General features: G+C 38.9%; 1 protein-coding gene across 6 annotated transcripts in view; it reads left to right on the top strand.

The window, feature by feature from the left end:
• LOC125689732 (centromere protein J-like) overlaps positions 1-14189 on the top strand; it is a 35376-nt gene that overhangs the window by 11980 nt on the left and 9207 nt on the right. For 5 of the 6 annotated variants that reach the window (XM_048937258.1, XM_048937257.1, XM_048937254.1 and 2 more), the window contains exons 9-13: positions 137-248; positions 5061-5214; positions 6361-6576; positions 8449-8592; positions 13746-13904. In XM_048937258.1, coding sequence (XP_048793215.1) covers positions 137-248; positions 5061-5214; positions 6361-6576; positions 8449-8592; positions 13746-13904 — 785 coding nt within the window. The remainder of the gene's footprint in view (positions 1-136; positions 249-5060; positions 5215-6360; positions 6577-8448; positions 8593-13745; positions 13905-14189) is intronic. The other variant, XM_048937260.1, reaches the window with a different exon arrangement.

A 14189-nucleotide genomic window follows, 5' to 3' on the forward strand; every position in this document is an offset into this window, starting at 1 on the left:
GTCCACACTACTAAGAACTATGTTGGAGTCTGAATACTTGTGTAATGATTCTCTGATAAGTTAATTCTGTTTGAGAGATTCATCAGTAAAGCTTACTGCAGTTATGCAGCCAATGCTAATGTAGATATCTTTGTAGAAGAAACGCAGAACATCGTTTCCAGAGGATTAGAAACTGATGTATATCATGGAGGAACCCTTTCACTGACTAGAGCAGAAGAAGAACAGGACAAAGCAATGCATTTTCTCCGGTAAGTCTATATACACAAGGAACTGATTTGAGCATGTACTGAAGCCAGTACTTCCATTAGCAACCTTAACATCAGGTTGCTAAATCCGTAATTAGTAGATAGCTTTGTCTGAATGGCATCTATGTTGCCCCTGAGAACCGAAACACTTACCTGGATGTGTAGATAAAAAGTGAGGTGCCTAACCAAAGGAGTCAACTCTGAAAACTGTGGTACAGTTTGGGTCTTAAAGCTGAGTAATGCCAAATGCTTTGTGTAAATTGCTGAACATCTTCGGATTGCCCTGAAATCTGTAAGAATCAGGATAATTTGTTTTAAGTGATTAGGTATCTGATGGAGTAAAGGATAAACTTTCCCTGTTTCATTCACATCAGGGTACCTTGTGTTTCCAGCTATCAAAAGTGCATACCATGTGACCAACAGCGTTATAATTTCAGAAATGCTTATCTTCTGCAGAAGTAGAATTGCCCTCACAACTGTAATTAATTAGAGGTAATACAAATGCCTGTAATAAAAATTTTAATAAGCTTACTAAATCAAATATTTTCATTTTTTTTTTAATGTGATGAAGCTGTCAGAAATTGCTGGGTGCTATCTACCATAAACACAGAAGTGACACAGAAGTGATTCTTTCCCTTTTCACTTTCCTGGTTCTGAACCAGTGCCAAGAAAGAATAACTTATTGATTTTTATTTTAATAGATAATGCAAACTAAGACTGAGGGAGCTGGGCTTGTTCAGCCTGGAGAAAAGAAGGCTGTGGGGTGACCTCACTGCAGCCTTTCAGTACTTAAAGGGAGCCTACAGACAGGAGGGGAATCAACTCTTTGAAAGGGTAGATAACAGCAGGACAAGGGAAAATGGCTTTAAGTTGAAGGAGAAAAGATTTAGGTTGGATGTCAGGAGGAAGTTCTTTACAGAGAGAGTGGTGAGGTGCTGGAACAGGCTGCCCAGAGAGACTGTGGATGCCCCATCCCTGAAGGTGTTCAAGGCCAGATTGGATGGGGCCCTGTGCAGCCTGGTCTAGTATTGAATGTAGGGGTTGGTGGCCCTGCATGTGGCAGGGGGATTGGTGTTTCATGATCCTTGAGCTCCCTTCCAACCCTGGCCATTCTGTGATTCTGTGAAATTATTTTTCACATCTGCTTGCCCATTCCTCTTGATTTCAAAGACCTCAGGATTAGTGCCAAATGGTATTTTCTGACTTACGCATGTCAGCTTGTTTGATTTCTTTTTATAGGTATCTTTCAGCAAAATGCTTTCAGTGTCTTAACAACGGATGACTTTATTAAAAATCTTTCTAGTTTGTCATCTTACAGACAGCTTGGGTGATCTCCAGCTGGCTGTGATATGTGCTTCAGATGTGATTATCAGTGGGGTTTGGTAGTTAATAAGACTACTCATGAAATTAGGTGCTGCTTTTCCCTTTACTGATATAAATTTGGGCTGTGGAATGACGCACAAGTGCAGAATTACTGCAGTGCAGGCTTGTCTACCTGCTGACAGTGCTGCATCACGGATGACATGGCTTTCATTTTTATTTTAAAACAATGAAGATTTTCAGAAGAGTTTTCACTAGATTTATTCATGTCTTTAGCCATAGTAACCCTCTTATATGTCCACACAAATATTTATCCAAATATACATGCCTAGCATAATGTGTGCATCATTTCATTTTTCTAATTTATGAGTTAAAACTAATTGTGAAAGGCAGCTTATCCTTCCTGGCTGTGTTGCCCTATGCAGATTTATGCAGTCTGCTTTGTTGTTTTCAAACCAGTAAGGAGCACAAGGTGGCAGCTACATCCAAAGCACAATACTGTCATGGTTTTATGATTTTTGGTCATCAGTATTCCACACCGTAACATCATGTAATGCATTGGGGGTGGGGTTTGATATCTGCCGAATGTTCGTCCGTCGGAGAAGAACTACTTTTCCCCAGGAGACTTTGCGGTCAGCAAGGGGATATAACTCCAAGCAAGGTCACCTGATCCTTCTTCTTCGCCTGCTCTTCGCTGTCTGCGCTTCGCTATCTGCGCTTCGCCGCCTGCGCTTCGCCGTCTGTACTTCAGTCACTCAACTGGACTGCACTTCTCACCCCAGCATTGTGGTGAGGTCTATACAATTCAAACAGACTCTCTCTCTCTCTCTCTCTCTCATTGTATTTTACTAATACTATATTTAGTAAAATCATTTGTTCCACCTCAGATCAGTGCTGTTGTTTTCAAGTATTTTGGGGTCCTTGGCATGCGAGAGGTAGCGGGATCGGTGCCCGCATTCTCCACCAAAAATGTCAACGGTTTATGGGCTGGTCCGGCCCAGTTCCGTGACCAGCAGGGCGGAGGGATCTGCGGATCCGCGCCTCTGGGAAAGGGGAAGCAGGGGACCCCAAAATACTTGAAAACAACAGCACTGATCTGAGGTGGAACAAATGATTTTACTAAATATAGTATTAGTAAAATACAATGAGAGAGAGAGAGAGAGAGAGTCTGTTTGAATTGTATAGACCTCACCACAATGCTGGGGTGAGAAGTGCAGTCCAGTTGAGTGACTGAAGTACAGACGGCGAAGCGCAGATAGCGAAGCGCAGACAGCGAAGAGCAGGCGAAGAAGAAGGATCAGGTGACCTTGCTTGGAGTTATATCCCCTTGCTGACCGCAAAGTCTCCTGGGGAAAAGTAGTTCTTCTCCGACGGACGAACATTCGGCAGATATCAAACCCCACCCCCAATGCATTACATGATGTTATGGTGTGGAATACTGATGACCAAAAATCATAAAACCATGACAAATACTTAGGCCATTTTGGTGACTTACATTTGTTGGAAGCCATGAAAACCCTTTTGAGAGCAATGTAACTTGCCTGGACCTGCCTAGTCCATCCATTCTTTTGTTTCAAAGTGCTTCATTTTTGAGCCTTTGCAGACACAGATAGCACAGACAAGGAAGTGAGAACAGTTGGAGTGTAGCTTGTGGTGCGTATCTAGTGCCTGGGGGAGCCTGGAACACCACCTGTGGCTCCACTGCTGAGGGAGATGCTGCTGGCTCTTAGTATCTGTCTGAGAGTTCAGTAGTGGTCTTTTTTCTTGGGAAAGCCTTGCTGCATGTTTACTTTTTGCCTCACAGCTAGCTTGCTGCTGTCTGCCTCAGGCAGAGGTATGCCTGGGATTCATGCAACGGTTTGAGTTGACACAAAGCACTTAGCTTTTCCTAATGTTTTACATCCATGCACCTACTTTTAGTTTATAGCTGGGATGTGAACAGACTGAGGCTCCAAAGAAAAACTGTGTGTTCTCCAGGTTCTTTGATCATTACTTTTTTCAAGGCCAGAGGTTGTTTCATAGCCTTGAGCCAAAGAGACACAGCACAACACTTTTGTACAGCTAAGCTGTTTTAGAGACTGGAGAGCTGCAACCAAGTTGCCTGCCAGGCATGATCCCTGTCCTGCTCTAAACTCCAGACTTTGCCCAGCATTGCCTTGTGCAGTGTGGGGTGGAGACCTGTGGTCATGCTAGCCATATGGCCCTGTGAGCAACTGTACACTTGGGCTGATGCTCCAGCTCTGTTAATTTTATTTGTACAGATGCAACACACGAACAGTTCTGAAGAGGTTGATATCAATTGAGATTTTGGAAGGAGTAGCTAGCTGGCTTCTGTTTTGCAGAAACTTAAGAGAGTATTTGTCAGTGGAAGATGTTCTGTGTAGATCTGCCATCTTGCTTTTGTTCTTGTATGTTGTATTTCAGGGCAACTGGTCTGGATTTGGACCAGTGGCAAGCTACACATAATTAAGAAAGGGCTGTATATACCGATTTAACCAGAATAATGCAAGAAGTATTAATACTTCAATTGAACATTGAGATTTTTTTTTTGCATGCATTTAATGAGAATATTAGACTGGTTTACTTAAGTAATAAATTGTTAAGAGCCGCAGGATATGGGGACCTCATTTGCCTCATACTGTTATTGTGAGCTTTCGTATTTTGCTGTCAAATAGCTAAACTCCATTACGGAGAGGAAAACATGAGGTCATGGCTGCCTCCTATAGCTATCAAGTAAAAGAGATAGTCAGATGGCTGTAAGTCATGCAGTGAACTGAAGCAAGAAACTAACAAATAATTTAATAGCAAATTGAGATTGATCTAGGCAGCTGGATCCTGGTTGTACAAATAATGCTCTACAGCTTTTGCAAAGTTTTTAAGCACACTTCCTGACCACTCATGCCTTGGTATATTGGGTAATTGGGTATGAAGGCAAAATGCCTTCTTAGTGATGGCCTCTCATAATTGGCTCCTGTAATTTACTCACATATGACTAATACTCAGCCCCTTTCATGCAGGTCCATGGCTGTTCTCATTATGGGGATGACCAAGCAGCTGGAAATATGGCTCAGTCTCTAGCCTTGCGTGATGAGATGCCTCACAAGTGTGGTGCCGGGAACAGGCTGTGCCTTCTGCAAGTCTGCCTTAATGTAGCTTTCCCTGTACACAGCAAATGTGACTATGAATCTCTAAGTTCATAGTCTTTAGATTATCAGAAAATTTTAATTTAATTAATTATTAATTAAATGAATAAAAGTACTTCCATCTACCCAATAGAATAAATTTTGCAGCTGGTCTTGTACAAGTGCTTCAAGTGATGCGTGAGTTCTCCAACCTCTGTTTTGAGAAGTGCTAATCACTTATTGACACTCTCAGCAATATTAGTATATCTGAGACATGCCCAAGCCCCCTAGAGTTCATGTCCAGAGAAAGCACATCTAGAGCCAGTCCTTTGTTATAGTCTTTATGCCAACCTTTTTTTTTAAACCTTCTCAGCAGAATACGAATGGACCAACTTAAGACTGTCAGGGGCCAGGAGCTGACTCATCCATTGCAATACAACAGAGAGCAAACTGACTCAAAGGTGCATAGCAAGTTCAAAGGAACAGCTAGAGTCACTGGAGAAAGTGTGAAATCAGAGGAAATACAAGTAAGTTGTAAAATAAATATGCTGTTCTCTTCAGTGAACATTCCTGTGTTCAGGTATCATATGGACCTGAGTCCTTTCATTTGTACTGCTTATTGAAGATGGCTGTGTGTACAGTGAAGATTTTAGTGTTAAAAAAAGCATCACTCTGGTTTGTTTTAAATTTAAAACTTGCTTTCTTTACATAAGAAAAAAAAATAAATTGAAGAACTGTGCCTTCTGTTTTGTACAGAAGCATGAGGGGAGCCCCCTGTTGTTTGTACTGGCTTTCCCATGTCTAAGTTGAGTCTTGTAACATTTCTATCTCCTGTCATAGTGTGGGTTACAGCTTCTTGACATCAGGTGTTGTTATTTCAGTGGCTATTATTCTGCATTGTCATTCCTGAGCTGGGAAGTAGTTCTTTTTTCTTGTAAACTGTTGCGACTTTTGGCTTTGAGGTGCTTTGGTGATACCTAGTTGGGTGTGTAACAAACTAAGTCTGTATAATCACGGTGGACAGATACACAAATGAAGGGAAAGTCAAAAAGAAGGAATGTACATGGCAGTTGGTTACAAAGCAAACTGCATTTCTGTCTAAACTCTACTGATGTTCCAGCTGCAGTATCCAGCATGAATGCTTCCAAAGGAAGAGGACTCAGTGTTGGAAATACCATGGATGATGGATTGAGAAGGGAACAGGAGAAATTAATGGAAATGTATAGCAAGAAGTCCTCATAAAAATGTAACAAATGCCATTAATTCAATTCCTTTAACTCAGATAAAAATGTCTTTGCAGTCCCCTGGTGTCTGTAAGGATCATCTAGCTAATCACACTACATGAAGTTCCAATGAACTACCACTTTTTGCCATTAAAACATACCATGTGTCCTTTTAATGGTGTTTTTTTTTTTTCTTTTTTTTGTTTGTTTTGTTTTTTACATTATTAGTTTGCATCTCCTGATCTTCCTTTACAAGAATGTCTCGCCTCTTGGTAAGATTATAGGTGTTTGCAATATTTTTAATATTACTTCAAATGTGTTGTCTTTATATTGCAGGAATTCAAGCATGACAAAGGGCTCCATAGTTTGTTCCTTCTGTGAGTGTAAAGTTGGCATGCCTAGTCCAGAGCAGGCAATGACATGATGCTTATTTTTTTTTTCTTCTGATAGATATTAAAGCAACAGATTACAGGACTGCAGGAGGAGTTCAGGAGAAATGAGTCCTGCTGGCATGCTGCCTATGGCAAGCTAAGAGACCAGGTTGAGATGCTGACTAGGCAGAACATGGAGCTTCGTGATGAGCTCAGAGGTTCAGAACAGAAGAGGCTGAAAGCAGAAAGAAAAACAGGAACTGTGAATCTCACTGACAGAAAATCAGAGACACCGGTACTGTAAGACTTTGTGTTTAATACTGCCTGAATAATTTAGGCTTACTTTTTCTTTTTCCTGAATACTGTCACTCCATTCCTGCCCTGCTCAGACTGAAGGGGAGAAATATCAGGTCTACAATAAGCCATGTTTAAATATATTCCTTGAGTGGTCCTCTTCCATTTAACATTAGTTATCCAAGAGATGAGTAGCTCCACAAGGGGCTTTAACCAACCTGTCTCTGACAGTTACACAGGGGCAGATGGTGTCTGTCTCCCTCCATTAACTAGGGAGTCAGTCCAGGTAACAGATTTGCACTGGCCTAATTAAGCTAATTAAAGTCTCCTGAAATTAACTCTGGTCTTTATGTATGTCATTGACCTTTTTAATAAAACAGCTCTTTAGCCAGATGCAGGCTGTTTTCTGGCAATTAATATGGTGAGACCTTTAACTAAACCTCATTTCAGTTCTTATTTAGTACAGTAAAATTTCAGGGAAGAAAACAGTGGCCTCCCTTACAAAAGCACAGATTGAACCCCTGAATAGGAGTTACACTGGGATGGAGCAGGAGAGACTATCAGGTTGGAAAATGTAACTGATTAGTGTAGGTATGTCTTATGAACTCCTGAAATCAAAAAGGTTTAATCATAGTTGAACGGTTCTATTGTTCTTTGTTATTAATATCCAATTTGTTTAATTTACTTGCAGGGTTACTTGTTACTTTACTATGTGATTGTGTACCTTCATTAAAGGGAGATAAATGAAGGGAGAATTCCATTACTCCCTTCTTACACAGGAGACATCAAGTTTAGGTGAAATTAAATGATTCAGACCAGAAATTGAAAGACAGAGATCTGGTGTGAGTGGGTCATTTCATCTTTCTATGTATTCAAGGGAGAAAAATATGTGCCTTTAAAGAGGAATTCATTTCATTATATGTGAACTGAGGTGACTGGAACAGATAATTATCTTCCAGATGGAGCAGTCTGGTGAGATGAATTTTATTTATTCACAGAGAGCCTACCCCTAGGAGAAAAACAAATCAAGCCTTTTATTCCTATGTATTTCTCTAACGTGCAGATATAATTTCTAGTAATGCCTCTCTAAAATAAGTTAGATACACCAATTGACCAGTCCCTTGCTTCCCGGAGTGAAGAAGTTTTGGTCTCTCTTTTTATTTGATTTCAATGTATTTCAATGTAATTAATGAGATTTTTCATCTAATACTGATATTTCCCATTTGAAAATGTCTTTTCATGTTATATTTCACTTTGGTTTTTAATTTTCCCAAACATATACGTTAGTATAATTCATTCTTTTATAAACTATGAAGTTCAGGAAGAAGAAATTAGTCACATGCAGGATGATTAAAAAATGTAAAAAAAGCAAAAGTAACAAGAAGCCAATTGGCTTCTATTGCAGGTGATGTTATTTCTGTTTCTCTGGAACATGTGATGCTGTGGAATTTCTGCTCAAACCTGTGAAAATTTTTGTTTTGTGATAATACAGTTTGTTGTATGGTGCTGATAAAGATATTAGGATGCTATGGGCAAGGATTGTCATAGCTGATGCTGCTGAGTCTCAGTCACTAGCAGAACAAGGTGTGGAATTTCGTTCATTGTGTTTATATATGTAGGTTTTAAATATCAATCCTGAGCTATGCTAGTCCTGATGTTTTCATAGCGAGAGACTAACAGCCTGCGTCGGCATTTCTTCACGAAGATAAACCTGAAGTTACCTACTGCTGAAGTGTTGCATGGTAGTGGCTATCACTGTGCTTAGATTACTTCATTTTTGTTACAAACAGAAAACCTCATGGCTTAGAGAATTGCTTGATTCTTCTAGCTGTGACTTGAACTAATTATGTATGTATAACATATTCTTTGTTAGGTTGCAGAAGCTATCCTGCGAGAGACAGCACCTTCGTCCACCCAGGAGAGATCATGGAGAGAGAAGCACAAGAGCTATATCACCTCTCATGTGGGGCCAAAGGCAGCTTTGCAGAAACACTGCTGCAGGGATATTAATAGCAAAGTATGGGTTCCTACTGCCTTTTGCTTGATCAATGGTAAAATCACTTAGTTTTTTTTACAAGCTGTGGCAAGTTAACTCTGTATGTCAAGTGAAAGTCTTTTTTCTCTCTTATATCTCAGACAGCTCTTCCACAGCCAGTTTACATTGTCAAACAAATCTCATCATTTAGAATATATAGATACCTAAATATTTCACTGCTATGCTTTTTTTTCTTTTTTCATTGTTTTGCTTTTTTTCTTGCTTTGTATTTCTTGTTCCCTATTGTGAGTATGCTGCTTATTACAACCCTCCTTATTCTTTTTGTTAGTGTTTAGCTGAAATCTATGCTTTGTTCAAATGTAGTCTCTGTGGAAATACTTGTATCTATTGGAAATTAATCTTTTGCTTCCACTGAATAGAGCAAAAATGAGCTCAGATTAGCCAATGGACTGTTCTCTCTGCCTTATTAGGGACTGAAATGAAATTTAAAACTTGTCAGGTGAGAAAAGATGAAACTATTCATTGATAATGACAATGTATGGCTTGGAAGTCACTAGACAGTGGATTTATTGAATCATGAGACAACTTCTAAACTGAATGTACTTAAGAGAGCAGAATCAACCATATCTGAAATAGTATCTTCAAGTAAGAAGCAGATATTGTCAGCCTTTAAGGCTGACTGTATTTTTAAATAATATATGCTATTCATAAGTTAGAAGCTGGAAAGTTTAGCTGAAGGAAATTGTTTTATTTGTTCTGTGTTGATTTTGGATCTCCTCGGTCACTCCTGCAGCTGGGATTTCACAATTGCTTAGTGCTTCAATTGTCGGAGCCCAGTAATGTGGGATAAACTATTTGCAGTTAAGGTGAGCTGTAAGGACAAAAAGCTTTGGTAGCTTATCTTGGAAACTTTCACAGTATGAAACAGCATGTCTCATCTGAATGTTTCAAGTGCTCTTGCCAAATAAGGTAAAACCAGAAATATTTATTTTACACAGGGACTCCTTGTGATTTATTGAGTTTGTTTTCTCCCTGTGGCATGCAGCCAAGCACAAAAACAAACAAACAAAAAAAAAAACCCAAAAAACAACAAAAAAACGGGACTTCAGCAACACTTCTGAGAAGGGGGATGTCAGACTTCTGAGCTTATTGTTATCTGGGCTTTCATCATCCAGACAGTGTTGGATCCAATCCAACTGGAATCCGGCACAAGCGTGAGCTAGACTGGTGGGCATACTGCCCAGATGTCCTGGGTGAACTCTAAAATGTCAGACACAAACATGTGTTCTTTATCTGATCTCATGGCAGAGGAAGGGTGTGTAGTGAACAGAGTGGATGCTGATGATTTGAATCTAGAATTGAAGGGTTGGGGAAAAGGAACGTAAAACAGAAGCACAAAATCAGTGTTGTAGTGATTGATGTGAAAATGGTGACTCACTTGTACTTCTTTGAGCTGTTTTATTACTAGATGAAAGCTTCAAATGATTTTGTGACTCTGGACATCTCTAAATTTTGGATGTAAAGCAAAATCTCATGCTGTTTTTCTGTCCAGAATTAAGATACTGTGCATGGGAGAAATCAAAGTGAAGGGATCATCTTGTGTAACAGAAGCAGAAATACATGTCACAGAGACATGTGGTAAGCTTTTTAAGATATTTCACATAAAGCCAGCTAGGAATGGTGATTTTCCTCAGCTGTAACCAAGAAGGCATAACAATAGCTAATATACGATTTATTTCTGTCAAAGCTAATAGACTTTGAGGATATGTACAAAAATGACTGGGGAGCAAATTGAGTAATGACTGGTACGGGTTAAAGAATCAGGAGGACATGACTTTATGGGGAAAAAAATATATATATTGAGAGATATGCCACTTGCTCTACATCTATGAAAAAGGTGTATTCTGCTGGCCTATCATTCTTTTATTAATGATGAATCCTATGTTACTGTAATGTGGTCTAGTTAGTGAAGAAATGGCCGCTTCAAGCTGTGAGACAAGATAAGCATCTATTTTAACTTCGTATTATTAAAGATTCTTTCAGAATGTGTCATGTGCCCCAAATAGTTAATAATTTGTATTATCTCCAAACAAGCTGATTTCTGAATGCATTAGAAATTGGGAAGAAACAAGTTGCCAGTTTCCTGCCAGACATGCAGTTACAGATAAATTTTACTTACTAAGAAAGATATCATTCATTTGTACAAGGGAGAGTTCTACAGGAAGGCATACTGATACAGCTTTTAAAAAGTTACTGTTGGAAAAGTTTCAACCAAGGTCTAAAGTGTGTACTTCCTCTCTTACTACATGGACTTTGCTGTGTAATTTTGCAGTGGATTTTGCTGAGCTCTAAACATGTTATTTCCTTGTCCATGAATATTCTTCCTAAGAACTGACTAATTATGAAGCAGGGAATTATGACTTTTGAAAATATGTAGACAGTATTTTGTAGCATTTGAATTTTCACTGCTTTATTCATGAAGATTTGTTGTTTTTTTCCCGTTTTTTGATCTGTTAGTATGGGAAAGTAAGCCATAAAAGACCCTAAAAGTAGGGTCTGTAGGACTGAAAGAAACCTCAGGAGACCACCTGGTTCCTCCTTTAGCCAACAGCAGGGTCACTGTCACTGATGGTGGTTTAATCTCTCACCAGCTCCCACAAGATCCAAAATGAGCTGGCATCTTCTGCTACCTACTGGTGACCTATGTGTTCCCAACGAAGAGAAGTAAAACTATTTGTTCGGATAACTTGATGGCTTTTCTTATGAAAGTGTTTGAATTGAGGGAATCTTTATCAAGAAATTAATCATTCATTATCATCTGAAATACTGAGTGATTGGATCTCTTGAAAAGTTTAGACCTAAATTGCAGCAGCTGCTTGGTCTAGGGCGTTTGCTATGATTTATGAAATGATCTTAGAATGACATTTTTATGATAAAAAGACCATGGGCAACTTAGTAATACAATACTGATTTCTCTGACATTTTTTCTTTAAAAATGGCTATATTAGTCTGTAAGTTAAAAATTGTAATCTATGCTATATATTAAAAAAAAAAAGGAAACCAGACATTTTTACAGTGACACATGTAGCAACCTAACAGTGCTCTATTTGGTGGCACCCTGAACAGAATCGATTTTTTGTTTAGATATGTAGTCAATATAACCTACCATGTTCATGGAAATATATCTTCTTTCTCTCTGGCTTAATCTCTCTCCTTCGCTTCTGCAGTCCAGCACATTCTATTTCATGAGCTTGTTAGAGCCTTAAGTTAGAAAGTTGAGTGCCTCCTCTCATCCCAATTTAGGTCTCATACAGATTTTTGCCCCCTGGCTAAGATAGCATGCATTGCATCAGTATATGCTGATTTCTGAACGTCCTTTTCAAATAATACTTTTTGATGATGAAGCTTTTTTCTAAAATAGGCTTCTTAGGGCAGCCCTATGTATAAATATTTGCCACAGAGTATTTTCTATTTGCAAGTCTTATATAGTTAGTTCTTTAAAGGCTTGACTTTCGATGGTCTCTATACAATATACTCAGCAAAACAAAACAAAAACCTGCCACATATCAGTGTCTGGCTGAAGCTGATGATAACTTGCATGCTGTGACCCTCCTGGCTCTTCTGATGATGGTGAGTTCAAAACTAACTGGGCAGAATAAGTAGTTCATTTTTGCCTGACTGCACTTGCTGAACCAGCCCCTTCCCACTCTGTGGTTCCTGGTGCTGTACAGGGAAGGAGCTGGAAACATGTATCTGGAGACAGAGAGGAAGTACAGTAATTTGGGTTGAGACTGGCTTGAGTTGTTGTGAAACTGAACCCCTGTTGTGTTTTTGGTGGTTTGGTGTGTTTTTTTTTTGTTTTTTTTTTGAGTTCTGCTCAGTCACTTAGTAGTTTCAGTCTTAATATTTTTAGCAATATAACGATGGCTTAGGAGAACTTTCCTTCTCTCAGTCTGCAATTTCTGATTTGCGTCACTTCATCAAAAATAATTTCAAAGGTCTTTACTACTAAATCATTTTTCTTGAGCCGAGGTCCAGTATTTTGTCACTGCATACTCGTCTACAGTTAAAATGTATAGTTAAAATCTTGTGTTCAAGAAATAGTTAAATGTTGTATTAAAGGACATGGTTTATGGGGAAATACTGGTGGATGGTTGGACTGGATGATCTTGGAGGTCTTTTCTAAACTCGGTGATTCTATGATTCTATGAAAATGACTGTATTTGGATAATTTTGGCATATTCCCAGAATTTGCCTTCCAAAAAAAAAAAAAAATCTGAATTTAAAATGAAAATCATATTCCTTTAGCACTGATTTTTATTCATTTCTGCATCTTTTAGCATACTTGTCTGAAAGAGCTAATCAATAGCCTATCTCTTGCTCAAAGCTGTTTTGTGCTGAGGAAAAGATTTAGCTTTTGAAAATTCTACCATCTTCTGGTGTTCAGATAATTTTTCTTCACTGACTCTGTTTTGTATTGTAAGCATGGCCATTAAATTTTAATGTGATTTATTAATATAAAGATGATGATATCATCACCTATGACAAAAATCCCTTAAACCGTGAGTTCAATACAGAAAATGTTATAGTCGTTATGGAAAATTGGCCCTAGTGACTGCTTTTGGAGAAGGAATTGGTTGGTCTTTTATGTTTGCAATTTGTTAGTGCTCCGTTCCTTGAGCAGTAAGCCATGGGCTTGGACAAATGAAGCTAATGGCACATGCATTTTTCCATGGACTGCCTACTCTTGCGCTCCCAAGCCGTCATTGTCCAGTGGATGAGACACTTCAAATATAAAAAAGGTGGACATGTGGCAAAACAAACAAACAAACAAACTCCCACTCAACATACTTTTCTGGATCAGCTCAGTTGTGGTTTCCCAGGGAGGAATACTTTGCTTATGGTTGGAAAGGTGGCTAGACTGAAGAATAAGAGCCTAAGAGCAGCAACAGCTGCTTTGCACTGTGTACTGTGAATTACCCTTCTCCTTGTTCCACAGAGGACTTGGGGAAGTGGACTGAGTCCAAAGAGGGAATAACATGTAAAATATGCATATATACATCCATACAAAGATATACATCTTCCAAAAGTTTTAAAAATTTAATGAGCCACCTGCTGTAGATTTTAATGCTATGTTTGTATCAACTTCATGCAAATGTATTTAAATTTTTTAGGCAATAAAAAGCTCCGTACAAAAGGCTGATCCATTGAGACTGGTAACAAAGGAACATCAAGTAAAGAAACCATTTCACTGCTCCCTTGGCAGAAGCACAACGCCAACTGGCAGGACAACACCTCACCAGGGAAGAGTGACACCTTTTGAATCAGAAGAAGTAAGACAATGGAGAGGTCTATTTAAACAACTTCTATTTTTTTATTGACAGTACTGTTCAGAATTTAGATTGGGATCATGTTTCTCACAGAGTTGTTGCTTGGTCTTCTTGCCTTGATACCGTACTATTTTTTTTTGTGTGGTTTTTTTTTTTGTTTTTTTTGGCCAGAAATCTTCTTAGGGACTGCTCATCCATTGAAATATTTCACAGAATCACAGAACCATAGGGGCTGAAATGGACCTCTGGAGATCACCTAGTCCAACACCTGCTAAAGCAGGTTCCCTA

Source organism: Lagopus muta, chromosome 2, assembly GCF_023343835.1.
Source record: "Lagopus muta isolate bLagMut1 chromosome 2, bLagMut1 primary, whole genome shotgun sequence".
NCBI lineage: Eukaryota > Metazoa > Chordata > Aves > Galliformes > Phasianidae > Lagopus > Lagopus muta.